Source organism: Erpetoichthys calabaricus, chromosome 1 (assembly GCF_900747795.2).
Source record: "Erpetoichthys calabaricus chromosome 1, fErpCal1.3, whole genome shotgun sequence".
NCBI lineage: Eukaryota > Metazoa > Chordata > Cladistia > Polypteriformes > Polypteridae > Erpetoichthys > Erpetoichthys calabaricus.
This window is the reverse complement of record NC_041394.2, coordinates 64,090,280-64,109,672: the sequence shown is the minus strand read 5'-3', so window position 1 is coordinate 64,109,672 and position 19,393 is coordinate 64,090,280. Positions and strand designations below refer to the sequence as shown.

General features: G+C 37.9%; 1 protein-coding gene across 1 annotated transcript in view; it reads right to left on the bottom strand.

Moving 5' to 3' along the window:
- The window catches only part of prrt1 (proline-rich transmembrane protein 1), a 57,772-nt gene extending 43,413 nt beyond the window's left edge, over positions 1 to 14,359 (bottom strand). The window contains exon 1 of the mRNA XM_028801106.2: positions 14,099 to 14,359. Coding sequence (XP_028656939.1) covers positions 14,099 to 14,117 — 19 coding nt within the window. The 5' untranslated portion in view covers positions 14,118 to 14,359. The remainder of the gene's footprint in view (positions 1 to 14,098) is intronic.
- Between the last annotated feature and the right edge of the window lie 5,034 nt (positions 14,360 to 19,393).

Genomic DNA, 19,393 nt, shown 5'->3' with positions numbered 1-19,393 from the left:
ATAAAAGTAAACTTAAATCATCAAAATTTTACAATCGCTAATTAACATGTTGTTACTTTTCATTAATGACTTGCCATGTGCTGAAGCATCTTCTCATCATCAGAGCCCATGTGAACATCTTAAGATTGTTTCATTAATATACTGGGTTGCCATCCTTTGCTCTTTCCCAATGTTTTCTTACTATGTTAGAGCTTCTTCCGTTTGAGAACACTCTGATGTTTTTCAGATCAATTTACTGTATATATACTTTGAGTTGTTATTTTTGTTTTTTTTTCCATCATTTTTCTAAACATCACTGTGCCCACTAACACATTCTTTGCAGCAACGGCTTTCTGTGCTGGTCACATATTGTGGTAGCTGATAAGCCCATAATGTCATCACACTATTGCTTTTAAACTTCAAGAACAGCATGGTGACAGTATCTGAGTCACAGATCTCACATACACAAAAACAAAAAGACTGAAAGAAGACAACAAAAGAGACAAGAAAACAGAAAAAGAGAGAGGTTAGGGAGTTTTAGGGTTTGGAAGGTTCTGAAATGAAAGATTAATGAAGAGGAAAATTGGTGTTTGAGATTAGAAGAACTGCAGGACTAGTGCTAGCTATTTAAAAAGGAAAAGAATTCACAGCTGCAGATCAGCTTGTTTAACAACTCTGCCTTTATTTAGACCTTCAAACCATACACTGTCATCTCCACTGCCAGAACAAATTTTTTTTAGCCGCTCGCGGTCACAACACTCATTCATAATAAAAAAAACTGAGAACTCTCTAATCAGTAGTAAGACTGGAAAAAACAGCCACAGTATACCAAGAACTTTCTTCAATATAGTGCCAGGTTCTTTCTGTCTTCTGTGTTTTCTTATTGCATTTCTTGTGGTTTAGTTAGTGAGTTATGTCATTCCTGCAGTGTTTCTGCAATTGACAGTAGCACAACTTTTTGGCGTCTCCTCAGTGTCACTTCCTAAGCCTGTCTCCATTAAGTTATGACTGTCATAGCCCATGTCACAATTTTTTATTAATGACAAACATCACTTCTGTACATTGTTCGCATGTGTTGCAGTGGAGCAGCTAGGGGAGAGCGGAAGGTGTGGTCCGCCCCAGGCGGTACATTTTTAGGGGCAGCATTATTGGCCAAAAGGCTCAGTACAATTTGTGCGTAAGCAGCAGGGTTCGGACAAAAATCACTCATGAATGACAAAAGTAAAATTCTCTGATTTTTAATCCACAAATGCTTCAAAACTAATTTTCAGGCTGTCCTTTTGTGACGGCATCAGACACAGCAGTTGAAATTTATGTGGCAACAACAAAAATAAACATTACACCGATAATAATTTCTAGGAAATTTACAATTTACAATTTTGCTTCGTTATCAATCTGAATGTATTCTTGCTCTGCACCTATCACTTGTACACTACACGGGTTCTGGTTTTCGCAGCATAATTATATTAAACTAATAATTAGAACACGGCTTATCAGTGCGTCTATACTATATTCTTGTCTAGTTGATGCTTATAAATAATTATATGTGAAAAATTATTACTGTTTCTCTATATATGAATAAATCTATGCAAAATGTATCTTAATTTTTCTCTATATGTCATTTTCATTTAATGTTTAAATATGTTAACATATTCAGATATGTTGGAGGACGGCAAATTGAAGCACCACCCTGCCCTGAACGGCATGAACTCTAGCTACGCTACTGATGTGTTGAAGCATTTCTTCATCATCAGCATCCCTGGAGCTTACATGCATTGCCATCTCTGAGATTTGGTTTGATCTGAATTAATAGGGACACTTGCTCTAAAGTAAAACAAATAAAGTAGAACAACTAACTTAATTGCTCTTTATTCTGGTTAAATTATTTTTTTTCTTTTTATAGCTTTATGCTGCTGGCTTATACCATATTTTTAGCATTTTTGTGTCTATTGCAGCTCACTGTGTCATTATTTTTCTTTGCTCATAGGAGCTAGTTATTGTAGGCAGGCGCCTATTTACAATTTTCATACAGCAGTTAAGGGAATCAAGCTCACAATGGAATCTGGGCTGCAGAGTAGTTGTGTTTACTTACAAGATGCTACATTACTACTCACTGACTACAGGTGCTTCTTGTTTATGAATCTGTTTTCTTTATAATTAAACTTGTTGCCTGTGAGTTAGCCAGATATAAGAGATAAGCATACATCTTTACTATGTATATAAAATATACAGTAATTCTGGGGTTGACATCACCAGAGCTGGAAATGGTTGGGAGTCACACGTTTTATCAGAAATTTTGGCAGAGCAGGTAGTCATCATCTTTCTTTGATTTCTACCGTGCTGTGAAAAGGCATTTGCCTCTTTCCTGACTTTCTTTGTTAATGACATTTTTGACACTTTTTAAAAAAGTTTTCAGGTGCATAGATGAATATCAACCAAAATATAATATTTGACAACAGGTACTTACGTACTCTTGAATTGATCCAATTAAGTTATCCAACACCAAAAGCCCCTGTATAAAAAAGAAATGACCCCTAGATAAACCCCTGAATGTCAATGAATAATTTGCGGTAGCTGGAACTAAACTCTCTTACCATCACAGTAAAGTTGTCAGCAGAAAGATGCCGTGATCAAAGGAATGTCTCGTGGAAATTGGACCAAAAGTGGTAAATGTCAATCTGTAAAGGATTACAAAGTTATTTCTAAGGCTCTGGAGCTCCATGAACCACACTGAGAGCCCTAATCTCCAAATGTGATATCATCCAGAAAGTCCCAAAAAACATCCAAAGAATGACAAGCTTCTCTTGCATCAGCAAAGGCAGAAATGGGAGACTTTGTCTGCCATTTGCTAGGAAGCAATTTAAAGATCCACAAGCATATTTGGGAGAATTTTTCCTGGACAAATGTGAAAAAAGAGTGACTTTTTGAATGACATGGATCTCATTACATCCTGAGTAACACAAACACAGCATTCCACAGTATGTACATCATACTAACAGTCAAAAATGGTGATGGTAGCGTGATGCTTTGCAGACTGAGGACTTCTACTCTATGTCAGAGAATTCTTCAGGATGATGTCAGTTCATTCATCTGTAAGGCAATTATAATGTCAGATTTTGATTGAAGACCTCAAACACCGAGTGTCAAAAAATTTGCAATAATAAAGGAAATGAGGAAATGGGCAAATACTCTTTATGCCACAATGTACTTTTTATATAATGCAGTATTCACAATTCAAAGCTTATTAAAGCTTTGTATGTAAGTCATCCTATGTAACACAAAACAAAAAATAAAAGAGAGCCAAACTGAAGAACTGGCCTGTGAAGCAGACAGCTGATAGAAGGTGTTATTGCACTCTGAGCACAAGGTTGACAAGACAGATTACATTCATTTATTTCAGGAAACAAATTAAGCTGCACGCATGTATTTTAAACAACCATGATGTTATTTATAGAGTAAAACAAGTTCACTCATACACTTGTTATTTTCAACATTTAGAGGCCATAAAGTACCAAATGTGAAGATTTAACAGAAAGCACATCATTGTAACATTTAATTTGTCTCTGGGTACTAACCCAAGCTATTGATATTTAAGTGAAATAAAAACAAAATATTTTAACTTAAAGGTAAATGCAAGGACGAGGGCTCTATTCAACAACCACGCTTGCTGCAGCAATTTAGAATTGTTTCATGTTTCTTATAAAATTCTTAGCTGTGACTTTCATTTCATTGAGCTGGTGGGCTCAATGCCAAGGGATGCATTACATCAGCTATAAAAAATATAATGTATTAGCACATTAGCACAAAAAAAACTTTTGACTTGCTTTGTCTTAATGTTACAATTATCACATTAAAAAGATACGGCATATATTGTTTCAATATTTGATTTCCTCCAAAAATATATTATATTATCATCTAGGTGCCAATGCTAATTTTATGGCAGTGCCACTCTGGGAACCATGCAGCTGCAATGTCCAGTTGGACTTGGCTTTTCAAAAGCATGACTTTCAGTTCTGCCTGCCAAGCAATGAATTATTTAACTTTTATATAACATGTGTATGAAAGATCAAGGCTATGCATATTTCGAGAACTTTTCATGCAAATGTTCATATGCTGAAAAATGCCATATTCTGCCTGGAAAGACACAAGCAGAATTATGGGTTTATGTATGTGTTTTGTACACAATCCTCTATCTTGATAAATGTTAATTTGAGGTTAAAAATATAAACAGATGAAATACAGAATGTAGTGAATAACTGAGCTGATATATAATATTCATGGGTTTTAATAAACTGAAGAGAAGATAAATATGATTTAAATTTGCAATATGCATAATTGCAATACCCCTAGAACCACAAAAACAACACAGGAGGAAAAATGTCAGCAAGCTCTAAGGCCTCAAATCACAGACTCAGCATGTTGTGCCTGTGCCTTGCCAATTTGATATCCAACTAACAATCATATTATTTGAAATGGGCGCATCATTCAGTGTGAGAAGATTTGTAGCACGGATTACATCTGGATGTATTTTATTACATATTTTTTCCTCCCAAGTAAACCTTGTCCACACTATTGTTTCATGACTGCTTTATTACCTTTTGCTCCAGAGCCTGTTGAGGAAAATGCAATTTGTTGGCTATAAATATTTTTTACTTCCTATCTTGTATATCTGTCAAAATATACCTAGTAGCCTAGAGAGGCAATCTTGAGGATGAAGGTTTATGAATTATGCTCTACACTCAGCATCAATGTAGTTGTTTTCTGCAACAACCCCCTCATACAAACAAGCAGTTTTCGGATCCCATTGGATAGCCTCTTTTATGTAATGGTTGTTGTGTAAGGCCAATCACTTGATCTCTGCAAAGCAGGCTGGCAGGCTAACCAAGAAAGATGACTAAGTGACAACGAGAGGGAAGAAATCTAACACACTCTAATTGAAAAAATCTACTGTAACCGTATAGAAATTAAAGCAAGTTTAATCATCTTGTATCCAGATTTGATGATTTTTGTGGTTCAGAAGGTAGTAGAAATATGTTCTGTGTGACCTACTCACACATCACGGATTCCATAGAAACCCGACAATTTTAAATGTTTGGATCAATGACAGTGAAAAAGATAATCATTTAGCTTACAGTATATATAAAAGGGGGGGGGGGGTGGTTAGGGGGTCATGCCTATCGCCTTAAACATTGTTGTTATTCACACCAAATACTTGCCATCAACTGAGGCTTATTTCAAATTAGGTGTAATGTATGACAACAATATTAACTTAATACTAGCAATTTTGCTGGGCAGATGTCACTCAGTAACAGAGTCTCACTTCTCAGTTCTCATCTTGCACACATCTGGTGAATTATGCCAGAATGTGCCAAACTTTTTGCAGCCCTTGACTACTCCTACATTTGCTGTTTGGTATATATGTTCGCCTGCTTCATTCCTAATCTTAACCTGTTAAATTACAGTTCACAATGTCAAACTCTGTCCTTTTCCCTTTCTCAAATCCATAATTAAATAACAGGATTAGTGACTGCCATCACTATTGTAGGTATGGAGCTGGATAGTTTGACATCTGTGGCAGAATGACGGGCGCTGAGCAGGCTCCTGTCAATCATGGAGAATCCACTGCATCCACTGAACAATATCATCTCCAGACAGAGGAGCAGCTTCAGCGACAGACTGCTGTCAATGTCCTGCTCCACTGACAGACTGAGGAGATTGTTCCTCCCCCACACTATGCAACTCTTCAATTCCACCTGGGTGGGGTAAACGTTAACATTATACAAAGTTATTGTCTGTCTGTATACCTGCATTGTTATCACTCTTTAATTTAATATTGTCTTTATCAGTATGCTGCTGCTGGAGTATGTGAATTTTTCCTTGGGATTAATAAAGTATCTATCTATCTATCTATCTATCTATCTATCTATCTATCTATCTATCTATCTATCTATCTATCTATCTATCTATCTATCTATCTATCTATCTATCTATCTATCTATCTATCTATCTATCTATCTATCATCCCTTTGCGCTGATACTAATCTTCTATGCTCATTCCAGCCAAATGGCAACTGAAGGGAAAATGGAAGGGGTCATGGCCAGAAGAAAGATGCTGACGTGTACTCACGGGTGCATGACAGTAGCCTTGTTCAAGTAGCTTTTAAATTACATGCATAATATTCCCATTTGTCCTTGGATTCATTTTGTAAACATACTGTCACACACGTGTGTTTAGGAGACAGCCAACCAGCCCTAAGGTGAGTGAAACCGCAAGGGACGATAGTGTGAATAATGGTACTAACATATCTCTCTGTCTACTAACAGAACCGACAAAGGAAAATAATGACTCACTGCTTCCTGAGTCGACTCCCAACTCAATGATGTCACTTCTGGCACCGACATGACGACGTCTTTTCCGTCAACATGTCGATGACGTCACTTCCATCCATATATTTTGATTTCACTTCCTGATATTCTTTTGTATAAATAGCCCTGTGTCAACCTCTGTTTTTTGTCAAACTGCTTTTGTTTTGATCTTATGCTTACTATCGTGTCCTAGGGCTGGACATTATATGGGACTACTCCCCAAACCTTTGTGTAGTTGTCACGAGTTTTCTTTACTTATTACAATGCCTAATCCCATTTTAGCATCAAAGGCAGGTGGAGCCTATCCTGGTGGAATAAGGTGTTTAGCAAGACCCAAATGTGGAAAGGTAGACAGACAGACAGACAGACAGACAGACAGACAGACAGACAGACAGACAGACAGACAGACAGACAGACAGACAGATAGATAGATAGATAGATAGATAGATAGATAGATAGATAGATAGATAGATAGATAGATAGATAGATAGATAGATAGATAGATAGATGCTTTATTAATCCCAATGGGAAATTCACATACTCCAGCAGCAGCATACTGATCAATAATGAAGCATCTTCCCATTCTAAAATCAGAATGAATTCAGGTTTTGAATATCCCCCTTTAAGCCTGTTACAGATGATCTTTAGGAACTCTTCTCAGCAGTGAGGCCCTTGTGAGAGACGGGTGCTATTTGCATTAATGGTCAAGAAGAGAAGCGAGTGTTGCAATTGTGCTCACTCTGTTAAAACAATCAAACTGGTTCCTCTCCACCAGTCTATTGCAGGGCACAACCCATTCAGATTGTTATTCTTGCAGAGTATAGGCTTAGAACTCTTACACAGATTTATAACACAATACCAGTGAAATATTAAACCGACCCATCCTACACATGAACACACATATAAACACTTACAGATCATTCGTTCAAACGGTGTCAAGTGAACAGTTAATTGAACTTTCACATCTTTGAGACATGCAGACACTACACTGGCAGTGACTGTGTTGGGATGTTTTTTGTTTTTCCTTTCTGCTTATATCGTTTATAGAAGTATTACTTTGTGCAAGGCAGCCACATTTGAAATAATACATTTGAGGCCTGCAAACTAGGAAAAGGCATTTCAGAATGTGAAGAGAGCAAGTGGATTGATGATAAAAGACTCTTCACCAATAAATGTGACGAAACAGTCATTTCCAGTAGCACTCGGGGAAAGGACCAAATACAAAAAAATATATATGTATATGGAGTACTTCTTTTCACTGAAATTTGATGGTGTTTTTTTTTCACTGTATCTCTTCTTCTTCTGAATTTTAGCAATAGACCCACCCTGCCCGGTGCCCTCTGCTGATTTTTTTTGAGACGTTAGGTCGTTTATCCTGCTTAAGAGAGTACATCCACACTACACTTTGCTTAATCTTGACATCCACTAGTGCTCAGGATTTGGGCACTAATTTTGTGCTCCAGAATCTTGTTTTTTTTACGAGACTGAAGTTCCACGGTACACTTCATGCCTTGATTTTCAATTAGGGTTTCAATCTTGCTTGTCCCAGATGTCTTTGACTTTCTTTATAGAGAGTCTTCATACAAATTCAATTGTAAATCACAATTACACTATAGTGTTGTTGTCCACATCTTTGTGGAACTGTGACTTTTATCACTGAAGGTCCAATACAATGACCCACTGTTAGAGACCTAATGGGAATGGTAAGAAGGCGCTATAATTAGAACAAGCAGAGGTAGGTTGTAGGTCTGCAGTAGGCAATCCGAAGGTTGCCGGTTCGAATCCCATAAATGCCAAAAGAGACTCTGCTCTGTTGGGCCCCTGAGCAAAGCCCTTAACCTGCAATTGCTGAGCGCTTTGAGTAGTGAGAAAAGCGCTATATACATGCAAAGAAAAAAGAATTATTAGCAAGCAGAGGTAGGTGTACTGGTTAACATTTCAATGAGGGTAGTTGATGCTCAGATAAAACCACAGATTTTAAAAAATGTAGACTCCTTCGCTATAAACAAATATATAATTTATTAGTGTTCTTTAGTGGGCTCACCCACCTAGTTTTATAATAAAAAAAACAACAAATTGGGCAGAGCACACTAATACAAAATCGTAATAATAGCCAATTATAACAAAACATTCCTGGTATATTTAGGCATTTGGACTTGGATTTATAAGCCAATCAAATGGTTAATCAGGAAGATGATGAGTGCCATGATTCTGTTAATGTTTTGTTCTTTTGATTTATCCATTCTTTACCATTATTTATTAAAATTTTGGTGATGTCATCATTTACTTGGCTGGTATGATGCTAAAGGTTGCTGGGACACGTTCTGCATGTGTACAGACAGTGTCACCAGTCGTGTCATTTTTGCAGTCATCTTACTTAAGAGAGGTTTACTTACCTTGGTAGTGACATTCATGTCTCTGGTGACTCTTCCTATGAAGTCAGTAGATGGATTGGGAGAGCATGGGGGGTCATGAGGTCGCTGGAAAGGGGTGTGTGGCACTCTCGATATCTAGCAAAAGGATGAAGGTCCAAGTCTTTAGAGTCCTGGTGCTCCATGGTTGCGAGACATGGACGCTATCCAGTGACCTGAGATGAAGACTGGACTCCTTTGATACTGTGTCTCTCTGGAGAATCCTTGGGTACCATTGGTTTGACTTTGTGTCGAATGAGCGGTTGCTCATGGAGTCCCGAATGAGGCACATTACCTGCATTGTGAGGGAGTGTCAGTTACAGCACTATGGCCATGTGGCGCGATTCCCAGAGGGTGATCCAGCTCTCAGGATCCACATTGTTGGGGACCCAAGTGGCTGGACCAGACCAAGGGGTCGCCCACATAATACCTGGCTGCGGCATATTGAGGGTCATTTCTGCAGGGTGGGACTGGACCGCGTGTCTGCCTGTGGGGTTGCCAACTGGAATCCCGAGCTGTTTCGTCATGTGGTGGGAGCGGCAACGCACTGTACCAGTGCATGCTCCCCGACTTGACTTGACTTGACTTAGTTAAGAGTCAATTGCATGTATGTAATTGTCTACACTTCATTTTTGAAGGAAAGAATTCCACTTCCTCTGGCATTTTCTTTTTGAGGTTTTTTGACTTATAACTGTTTTGACTACACGCTCCTCCTTTCTTATAAACTTAGTTACCAATTTCTCAGATTTCTTTGTATTGAACACAACTTTATCCCGCATTCCTTCCTGTTTCCACATTTGACTCTCTGATTTATTCAGGTTAAAAATTAGCCTTTAATTAAAATTCATTTCAAAGATGAAATGTTTTGAACAGTATCTATTTATATTCAGTGTGCTCTCAACAGTGTTCTCTTGTTGACCTTCACCTTCATAAATAAATACATGAACTTCTAGCCCAAGCATATATAATTAAGATTTCTGCTAATAAAAATTCCTTACATGTGAGTCTGCATAACAGACGAAACTGCATTAGTCTACAAGCCAAAGCAAAACACATGATAAAATCCATCCACATATGTGAGAAAGACTAAGTCAACTGTGACCCAATTTAAGTCATAACAGTCAATTTTGTTATCTTTCCATTCATGCTTATAAGAAAATTGCACAATAATCCAATTATATTAGGAATCATGCAGTGCATATATTGGCCAGCAGTCAATAGACTTGTGTCATCCTTCCAGATTAGTAAAGCGCACCCTTCACGTTTCATGAAATTCTACTTCTCTAATGTAGCTGCTCCAGCAATATTTATGAAAAAGGGTTCTTCAAGCTGTAAATGTGCTGAATGTATCTCAGGAAGGAAACGCCATTAATGAACACAGTGTGAAAGTGAGGAAGTGCAAATCTGTAAAATTAAAGGCAGCTAACACTGGATGTAAGCTTCCACTAATGTCCTTGAATAAGAAGGCCGCTAACCTTGCCCTCTTCACCACTGTAATGCAGTCTTATTACATCAATATCACTTCACTCTGCCCAATCCTCTCCCACTTTAATCTGGTTGCCATCTTATTCCAAGAATAGATGGTCAATGCACTCCTGATACACAGTTTATCTGTCCTTATGTTCATATTTTGTATTAGCACAATCCTACTTGAGATTTAGTGGGATGCAAACTCTCTAAAATGTCAGCATTAGTGTCAAGCTATCTTCAAATCCTTTCATCTTCACCATATCTTAGTCAGATAAGATCTTAAACTTATGAATACCATTGTTGATTTTTCACTTAGTCTCACTTAAATAGCATTTCTGTCAATAGTGGCTTAGTTTCAGTCCATTTCATTTTCAGATCTCTCTGTACATTAATGACAGCTAATCTCCACTGAAAGTAGCCAATATGCACAATGCATTCCCAGGCTCTTGCTGCTGCAAATAAGCTCTCCTTTACACTTTCAGTCTCCAGAAATATTAAGCCTGGATGCCTGTTCAAAAGAGATATTGCTGCTTCACAGCATGCGCTTACTCTGATGATAATGATACACTTTAAAATGGTTTCACCTGCATTACACTGTCCACCCTGTGGTGTATGATAACACCAGTGTGCTAAAGACAAGAGTTTTATACATACAGTAAAAATGAGTGTTGCAATTTCCAATAAAAATCTCAGATTTTCACTTACTGTTTCCAATTTTATCTAGGGAAATGCTTTGCACCTGTAAGGCTTGAGTGGAAGGAGGCCGACTCTGGTAGTGAAAAATGTAATTTCATTTTAGTAAAGTAATACATGATCTTAAGTGGTGTCACTTATGGCTGATTTCATATTGTTTTAATCCAAATTTTAAAAAGTGATGTTCATTCTAAAATTATTTTCATTTTTTTTATTAATCCCTGAGGGGAAATGTTCTTTTTACAAGAGCTTTTTGGGTCAGAGTACAAGGTCAGTCATTGTACAGTGCCATTGGAGCAATTTTTGAGAGCCTTGCTCAAAGGCCCAATGGAGTAGGATCCTGTATGGGATTTGAACCGGGAACCTTCCAGACACTGGCACAGATCATTAGCCACAGAGCCACTACTTCCCTTAGCTTAAAACTAATATATTGTATATAAAAAGAAAAGGATGAGATAGATAGATAGATAGATAGATAGATAGATAGATAGATAGATAGATAGATAGATAGATAGATAGATAGATAGATAGATAGATAGATAGATAGATAGATAGATAGATAGATAGATAGATAGATAGATAGATAGATAGATAATGCTGAGAAACTTGTCCATGCTTTTATTACATCCCGCATCGATTATTGTAATTCCCTACTGGCAGGTGCCCCTTCTAATCTTATATCACAGCTCCAGCTTATTCAAAACTCAGCTGCAAGAGTCCTTACTCGAACCAGCAGCAGCGAGCACATCACACCCATCCTGCTCCGTCTTCACTGGCTCCCTGTGTCCTACAGAATCGAATATAAAATCCTACTAATAACCTACAAAGCTTTAAATAACCTCGCACCAAACTACATCAGTGACCTTCTCCATCACTATGTGCCTGCCCGCCCACTAAGGTCCTCTGATTCTGGTAATCTTGTTGTGCCCGTCACTAATCTACACTCCATGGGTGACAGGGCCTTCAGCTGTATAGCGCCCAGACTCTGGAATGACCTACCAATATTAATCAGGTCAGCTGACTCCATGAATTCCTTTAAAAAACAACTCAAAACTCATCTGTTCAGGAAGGCTTTTAGCTCTATTTGACTTTATTACCTTTCTCTCAGTTTACTTCTCTGTCAAGATGCTAATGTAACCTGTATGTGTGTGCTAGACCATCAATTATGTTGTCTGTTTTTTTCAGAATTTACTGTCTTAATCTTCTTTATTTATTTATCTGGTTTGTACAATGCTATATACTGTATATTCTGCCATTCTTTATTATATTCTGTAAGTGCCTTGAGCATGGGAAAGGCGCTATATAAATAAAATGTATTATTATGTGTGACATAGTGGTTTGGACTTCAAACCCTGAGCTTGTGGGTTCAAATCCTGTTACTGACAGTGTATGAACATGAGCCAGTCACCTCACTTGTCTGTGTTCCAGTTGGAAAAACAAAAGAAATGTAACCAATCATGTCTTAAATGTCACCCGGGATAAAGGCATCAACCAAAAAAATAATAGTAGATAGATTTGAAAGGTAATCTATATAACAGATAGATAGTTTCCTAAATCTGAGCATTTTTCTTTCAATAGTTTAACTCCAGATGAAAAGATGATAGCCTCACTTTGAAAATGAAATGTGTCTTTCACAAATGAGTTCAGAGTAATGCCAGAGGCATGTGTGAGTTGACAGGCCTATCTATTACATATTTACCAGACTGCCTTATCAGGGTAGGGTAATTAGGCGTAACAATTATTTTTATGATAAGTCTTTCTTCAATGGACTCAATGGACTGAGGACAGGTTCGAGGCTGGCTCATGGTTCATACTCAGTGCTTCCAGGATAATGTCTTGCCCACGATCACCCCGGTTGATGTGGTGCCGATGCAGTACATACCAGATATCAATTCATTCAACTAATGCTCTTGAATCCACCAAATTAATCAATGTTTTTTTAGCATGTGGGGAGAATTACAGCAGTCACATATTGTTTTGTGATTTTTAAAGAAAGACGTTTCACAGACGTTACTGGAATAATGTCAAGACTGCAAACTGAGTTAACGGCGACAAAGAGCGCTGCAAAACAAATAATCTTGTATAATCTAATTAGGTACATTCCATACAATGCTCTGCGAAAGACTTGGTTCCCATCCAGGACGGGTTTCTGCTCCTCATGCTAGCACTTGCCTGCCCAAGAAATGGATGAATTAATAAAAAGATGGTAGTCCGATATACAACGACTATCCGATACGCAACCACGCTAAACGGCATTACTGTGTATTGTAATCTAACCACTGATACGCAAGGATGCGCATCGCGACCACATGATCGTACGTTCCAAATCACTGCGAGGCAAAGACATTTCAATACTACATTGCGGCGGACGCTCTGGTAAGACATGTTGACTTAACGCGCTCTGGGAGTAAACTTATTGCATATCTCGAAGCCACAATTAATTTATTGAGGCAGCACCGACTTGCTAACTCTATGTGCTTCTGCAGGGATAAGACCGCAACCCTATGCCACAGAGTACTTCCACAAATTCATACTTTAAATACATCTACCCAACCCATACCTCAAAATCAATTAAAAAATAACTGCTTTTTCCTTAAATGTTTTCGCTTTGCATAAGAACAAGTAAAAAAAAAAAGATTCAATAATTATATTGATGCATTGGAGCATTCAGATGATTTAAAACATGCCGTTTCTTAGCTGTTTCATTAAAATACAGTAAAAATAATAGGTAAAAAGAGTACATTTAGTTAGTATGACAAGCTTCGCGTCTCGCTATTTGCACAAAATGAAAACGGCTGACGTCGCTTTCCAAAACCAACCGTTACATGAAAGCGCTGGGGATTTATGTCGACCGATGCGCTCTTTCAACTCCGCCGCATTTCTTTTCATGTAAATTCAAGTTATCGCCATGATTCATTGTTCTTCTGTGACGCCAGCCAATAAACCACACGCGACCCATCCAGCCCAAGCCTGAACCGGTCCGCGGCTATTCAGTTACTAGAGGGCTTTGCTGCCGAGGGGGGTAGACCAGTTTTGCTTTGAAGCACTTGTATTGTTACCATACCCCCCGAAATAATAGGAGGCAAAAAAAAAAAAAAAACCAGTGATAACTAGTACCTTCATTCAATATATAAAGCAGCAAATCATGAATTAACGCAATTATTAGTGCCATATCCTACCGTGTTTTTCAGTAGACATGTCTGAGAAAAACGATCCACTTGCTTTTTTTCCCTTGTGGTAATAAGGTTGCAGGTGATTGGTGTTTCCTTCTGTAATTAACACATGAATGTTTTTAAAATGTGGTCCATTGGAATTCAATCAATAAGCAAATAAATAAAATATCCACAAGCTGTGTACCAACGTCAGTCAGTTTATTTCTGTGCGATCTTTCCTTCTGTGTCTTCTGCAGAAATGGTTTCAGCATGTACTCCCTCTCCCCCCCACTCTCTCTCTCTCTCTCGCTCTCTCACTCACACGGTGGGCTCCAGATAGGCTGAACATATAAACGATTGTATATCCGCGTCTTAAAGAGGTAAAGACTCAAAAAAAAGTTTCAAAATGTATTTCAAAGTATAATTGCACATGGTCATCCATTGCTTGCGTTTTATGGGCGGAACAATAAACAAAGGAGATGTCTAAAGAATTAATGCAATTTTGTTGACTTCTTAGTGCGGTCACGATAAGGAGAGCAGGTTTTTATTTATTTTTTATTTTTTTATAAAATACATCCTTTGTGAATGGTTAATGGGCGGTACGTTGACGCTTGGAATAGAGTTGTGACCTCCATGCTTCTCGTCGTCCAGCTTCCCGCTCTCTGTGTGAAGTTTTCAGGTTCTCTTCGTGTTTTGTTTCCCAACTTGGAATTACGGTTTCTGCCTAACAATTAAAAACGTGGCGTGAATAAAATATTGCAAAACGAAAATGTAACAGTGCCGTCAGAACAAGCCTGCTTCCTGCCTTTGTGACTGTTGTTGCTGGATAGGTTTATATTAAAATTACCGGGCTAAATCATTGTACTGTTTTTATTCCTCTGATATTATAATCTTTGTCCTTTTACTAAACAACTTCTGTAGTAGTGACTTAAAGAGATGAACCAACCCGGATTTCTGTGCTTAAATCAATCGTTAACAGTCGACCGACGGAGCTTAGTTTCAGCACCAAGGATAGTAACGTGAGAAAGCTTCACTGATGGGCTGGAAAGAATGGGTACAGCAACAGTGCTCGCTAAACTGCGAACAAACGAATTGATTAACCATTGCCGTGGTTAACTGCATTATTAAACACAATGAAACAACTGTCGCAGTAACTACACAAAAATCTCCACATCGACTTGAGAAACGTAGCAGCCATACAGTATAGGAAGGCAGTATGGCGTGATGGTTAAGGACTTGGACTTCATACCCGGAGGTTGTGGGTTCACTTCAAATCACCTTACTGACACTGCGTGACCATAAGCAGGTAACGTCACCTGTCCATGCTTCAATTGGAAAAACAAAAGAAATTTAGCCAATTATAGTTGTGAAATAATGAAAGTCACCTTGGATAAAAGCGTCAGACAGATTAGTAAATGTAATCCTGGGTAACAGTAAGAAAAAAAAAACTTGAGAATTTGAGAGGTGTTTTACACATACTGGGTCACAAATAAATACAACTAATGGTAAAGATCTAAAACAATACTTGAAGAAATGACTACATGTTTGACTCACAATGTCTGGGAAAATGGGGCAGATTCCTGAAGCAACCTAAGCAAGGAAGGATCAAGCACATCTACACAGTCACTGATCAGCTGAACAGCAAATCTTTGGGGTGTGACAAGAAATTGATATTCTTTGCTTACATGGAGTAACTTACACACTACTCTGAGTGACAAAAAGAACCGTGAAGTAATCTGTAAGAGATGCAACTCCATAGTTCTGTTCTGCAGTCTACAGCCCAAATGGCTTTGGCAGTTAAAGTAATTTGAGAATCTTATACTATGATATCTATGTTATCACTATATACATATATACAGTATATACAGTATACTGTAACAACGCACTGCATGATAACATGCAGTGAATACACTTGACTTGAGCATTCCTAGTTTTCATCCTCGTTCTCTGTACGTTTAGTATTTGTTTGCTCAGAGGTTGATGCACTTGCTGCTTCCTAAGCAGCTTTTCCTTTCACCACCCTAGCAGCCTGCTTCTTCTCTTCTTTGGTCGGTCGCTTTGGTGGTGGGTCAGTGATGGTCAGGGCAGGCATATCCATGGAGGGACGCACAGACTTCTACAGGCTAGACAACGACACCCTGACTGCCATTAGGTATTGGGAAGAAATCCTTGGACCCATTTTCAGACACTATGCATCTCATGTCATGTCTAGGGCAACCCTCATTCCTTAATTTATAATATAATAATTAAGTTATCTTAATTTTATAATAATATAATCATATAGCATGGCTCCAGCTGATTCAAAACTCAACTGCAAGAGTCCTGACATGAACCAACAACAGCGAGCACATCACAGCCGTCCTGCTGCACCTTCACTGCTCCCTGTCTTACAGGATTGAATATCAAATTCTGTTATTCACCTGCCCACTTTAGTCCTCTCATTCTGTGCCCCTCACTAACCTGCACTCTGTGGGTGACAGCAGGGCCTTCAGCTGTGTAGGCCCAGACTATGGAATGACCTCTCAAAATTAATGAGATCAGCTGACTCCATTTATTTTTGTTTTTTTAACTCATTTGTTTAGGAAGACATTAAACAGACCTGACATTCTGCCCCTTCTTTCAGTTTACCCCCTCTATCTGTCCAGGTATTCAGGGTTTGAATTTTTACCACAATTTATGTTATTTGTTCAAGATTTCTTTGTAGTATTATATGTTGTATTTTAGTCTGGATTATTGTCTTTTATTCTGTTTGAATGTTTTGTATAGCCTGTATTTATCTTTATTTAGTGAAGATATTATTTGTAGCCAATGTTATATAGGTCCTGTTGTTCTTTCTGAATTTTGGGCATAGGAAGGGTGCTATATAAATAAATTGTGTTCTAATTAGTATTTTTATTTTTTTTCTTTTGATGGCCTATCATTTATAATAATAAGTGACAAAAACTAGAGCAATTCTATATAAGGCAATTAATATATATTGCATAATTCAGTGTAGAATATGTATTGCCGTTTTCTTCACATACATGTTTAAAAATATTAGATTGGCTTAAATGTTTATTCTAAATTGATTTAGAACAATATTGCACTGTACGTTTTAAAAAATGTACAGTAATCACTTTTATTATTAACGTTTTACTAAACTCTAACGTGGTGTAAACATTGTAATTGTATTGTATATTTCGTTTCATGAATGTAAACGAAAAACTGTTTTCAATTAACACAGATCTTGATGATTTTAATTTTGTCGACATGTTAAATGGTTCCCAGAGACCCAAACACAATGTAAATGTTAATAGTGTATTTCACAGAAACGATCCATAGTTTAGTTTAGTTTGATGTGTGACACGACGTGATGGCAGAAACCCTCTGAACTTCACAATGATGCGTATTATTTGGTTTGATGTACTGTTTTTCCCTTCTCATTTTTATCGCTTAATTTCTGATTGGGTCCTTGACCCGACATTACTTTCTGGGCTTTGCCGAGACCTGCTGAAATCTTCCATAAGTAATTTTACGAAGTCAGTCCTGAAACGACGGAGACATCACTTCCGGGTCTGTAACTGCGGGTCTACAACTGCAGGTCTACAACTGCGGTGATGTATGGTGCTGTGGCTCTGCAAGTGGATATTACTGGGCGATGGCAAAGGTGGTAGTGAATGAGAACGGCACCCATATGCATGCGCCACACGGTCGCCATGCTGGCTGCTGCCGAGAGTTGATTCTACAATAAAATAACAATAAAAATAACCTTGGAGGTCAATCATCACCCTGACAGCTGATAGTAGACGTCACGTAGTATATGTGTGCCAAATTTCAGGTCAATAGGTCAAACAGATTGTGAGCTACCTGTGATTTAAAATATGTGTATGTGTGTGTAGTGGATTCAGAAAGCATTCAAGGCACCTCAATTTTTTCACATTGTCTTATGTTGTTGCTATGTGCTAAAATCATTTAAATTCATTCTTCCCCACATCAAGCAGTACACAAACCCCAGCACGTCAAAGCCAAAACAGGATTTTAGAAAATTTTTGCAAATATATTAAAAATAAAAAACTGAAATATAACAGTGAAACAGATATTTAGATCCTTTATATGCATCCCATTCTACTGATTATCACTGAGATGATTTTACGCCTTGTTTGGAGTCCACCTGTGGTCAATTCAATTGATAGCACCTGATTAGGAAAAGGACAATCCTGTCTACAGAAGGTCCCACAGTTGATAATGTGTATCTGAGCAAAAACCTTGCCATGAGTTCAAAGGAATTAACTGTAGAGCTTAAAGACAGGATTGTTTCATCTGCCACCTGGCCAAACTGAGTAATCATGTGAGAAGAGCCTCGTTAAGGGAGGTGACCAAGAACCCAATGATCACTCTGGTTGAACAACTGAGAATCTTTGTGGAAATGGGAGAACTTTCTAGAAGGACTATTATGATCTTGGCTTTATGAAAGAGTGGCCATAGCGAAGCCTCTTCTCTGTAAACCACAAATGAAAGTCCACTTGGAGTTTTCAAAATGTCACCTAAAGGTTTCTTTAGTTAATGGCCCTTGGAGAAATACGACAGTGCTCTCAAATCTCTTGTTGAACTTATCTCTTAAACTGCAAACACAGCATTTTAGATACAGAATGAAACATGCATGTTTGTGTTCTACTAAGATATTTCATATGAATGCAGGGCTGGCCTGTGGCTTGGGCAATATCACTGGTCATGTCTTGATTCATTGAGGACAGTCACTAATATATTGTGTCTAGGATTGCCCATTGATGAGTGTGTAACAACAGGAGGAGCGTTTCAGAGGTCCTCAGGTCTTAGGCTATGCTTTTCTTCCTAACAAGATTCATTCCAATTTGCTTAGGAGGCGCTCAATGGAACAATCAAGAAACTTGGTTTCACTTTTCATTTTCCAAGTTGAGTTTAATTTACTGTAAGTCCAGCTGATTTATTTCTTTATTATATTTTTGAACCTGTACAATGCCATCTTGGTTTTTAATGAGTGTTGCAATTTTAAGGGTCAGTTACTATTAATTATACATAAACCTGTTGCTTTGGGGTTGCGGTCCTAGAACTAGTGCCAACTTCATTGGCACAATGAAGCTTTAACTAGCATTGTGCATCCTTCTTTGTCCAATTTGTTGATATTTTCTCAGCAATCTTTTCAAGTGCTAGTGTTAATTTTCTTGGTTATGAATTTTGATCTTCAACTCTGTGTCTTAAAATGCTTGTCATGCAAGACAGTTTTATCTTTCAGGTTTACAACCCCTACCACTAAAGTCTTAAGTTTATTAATATTCTGTTACTCCATCTAGTCATGTTGGAAAA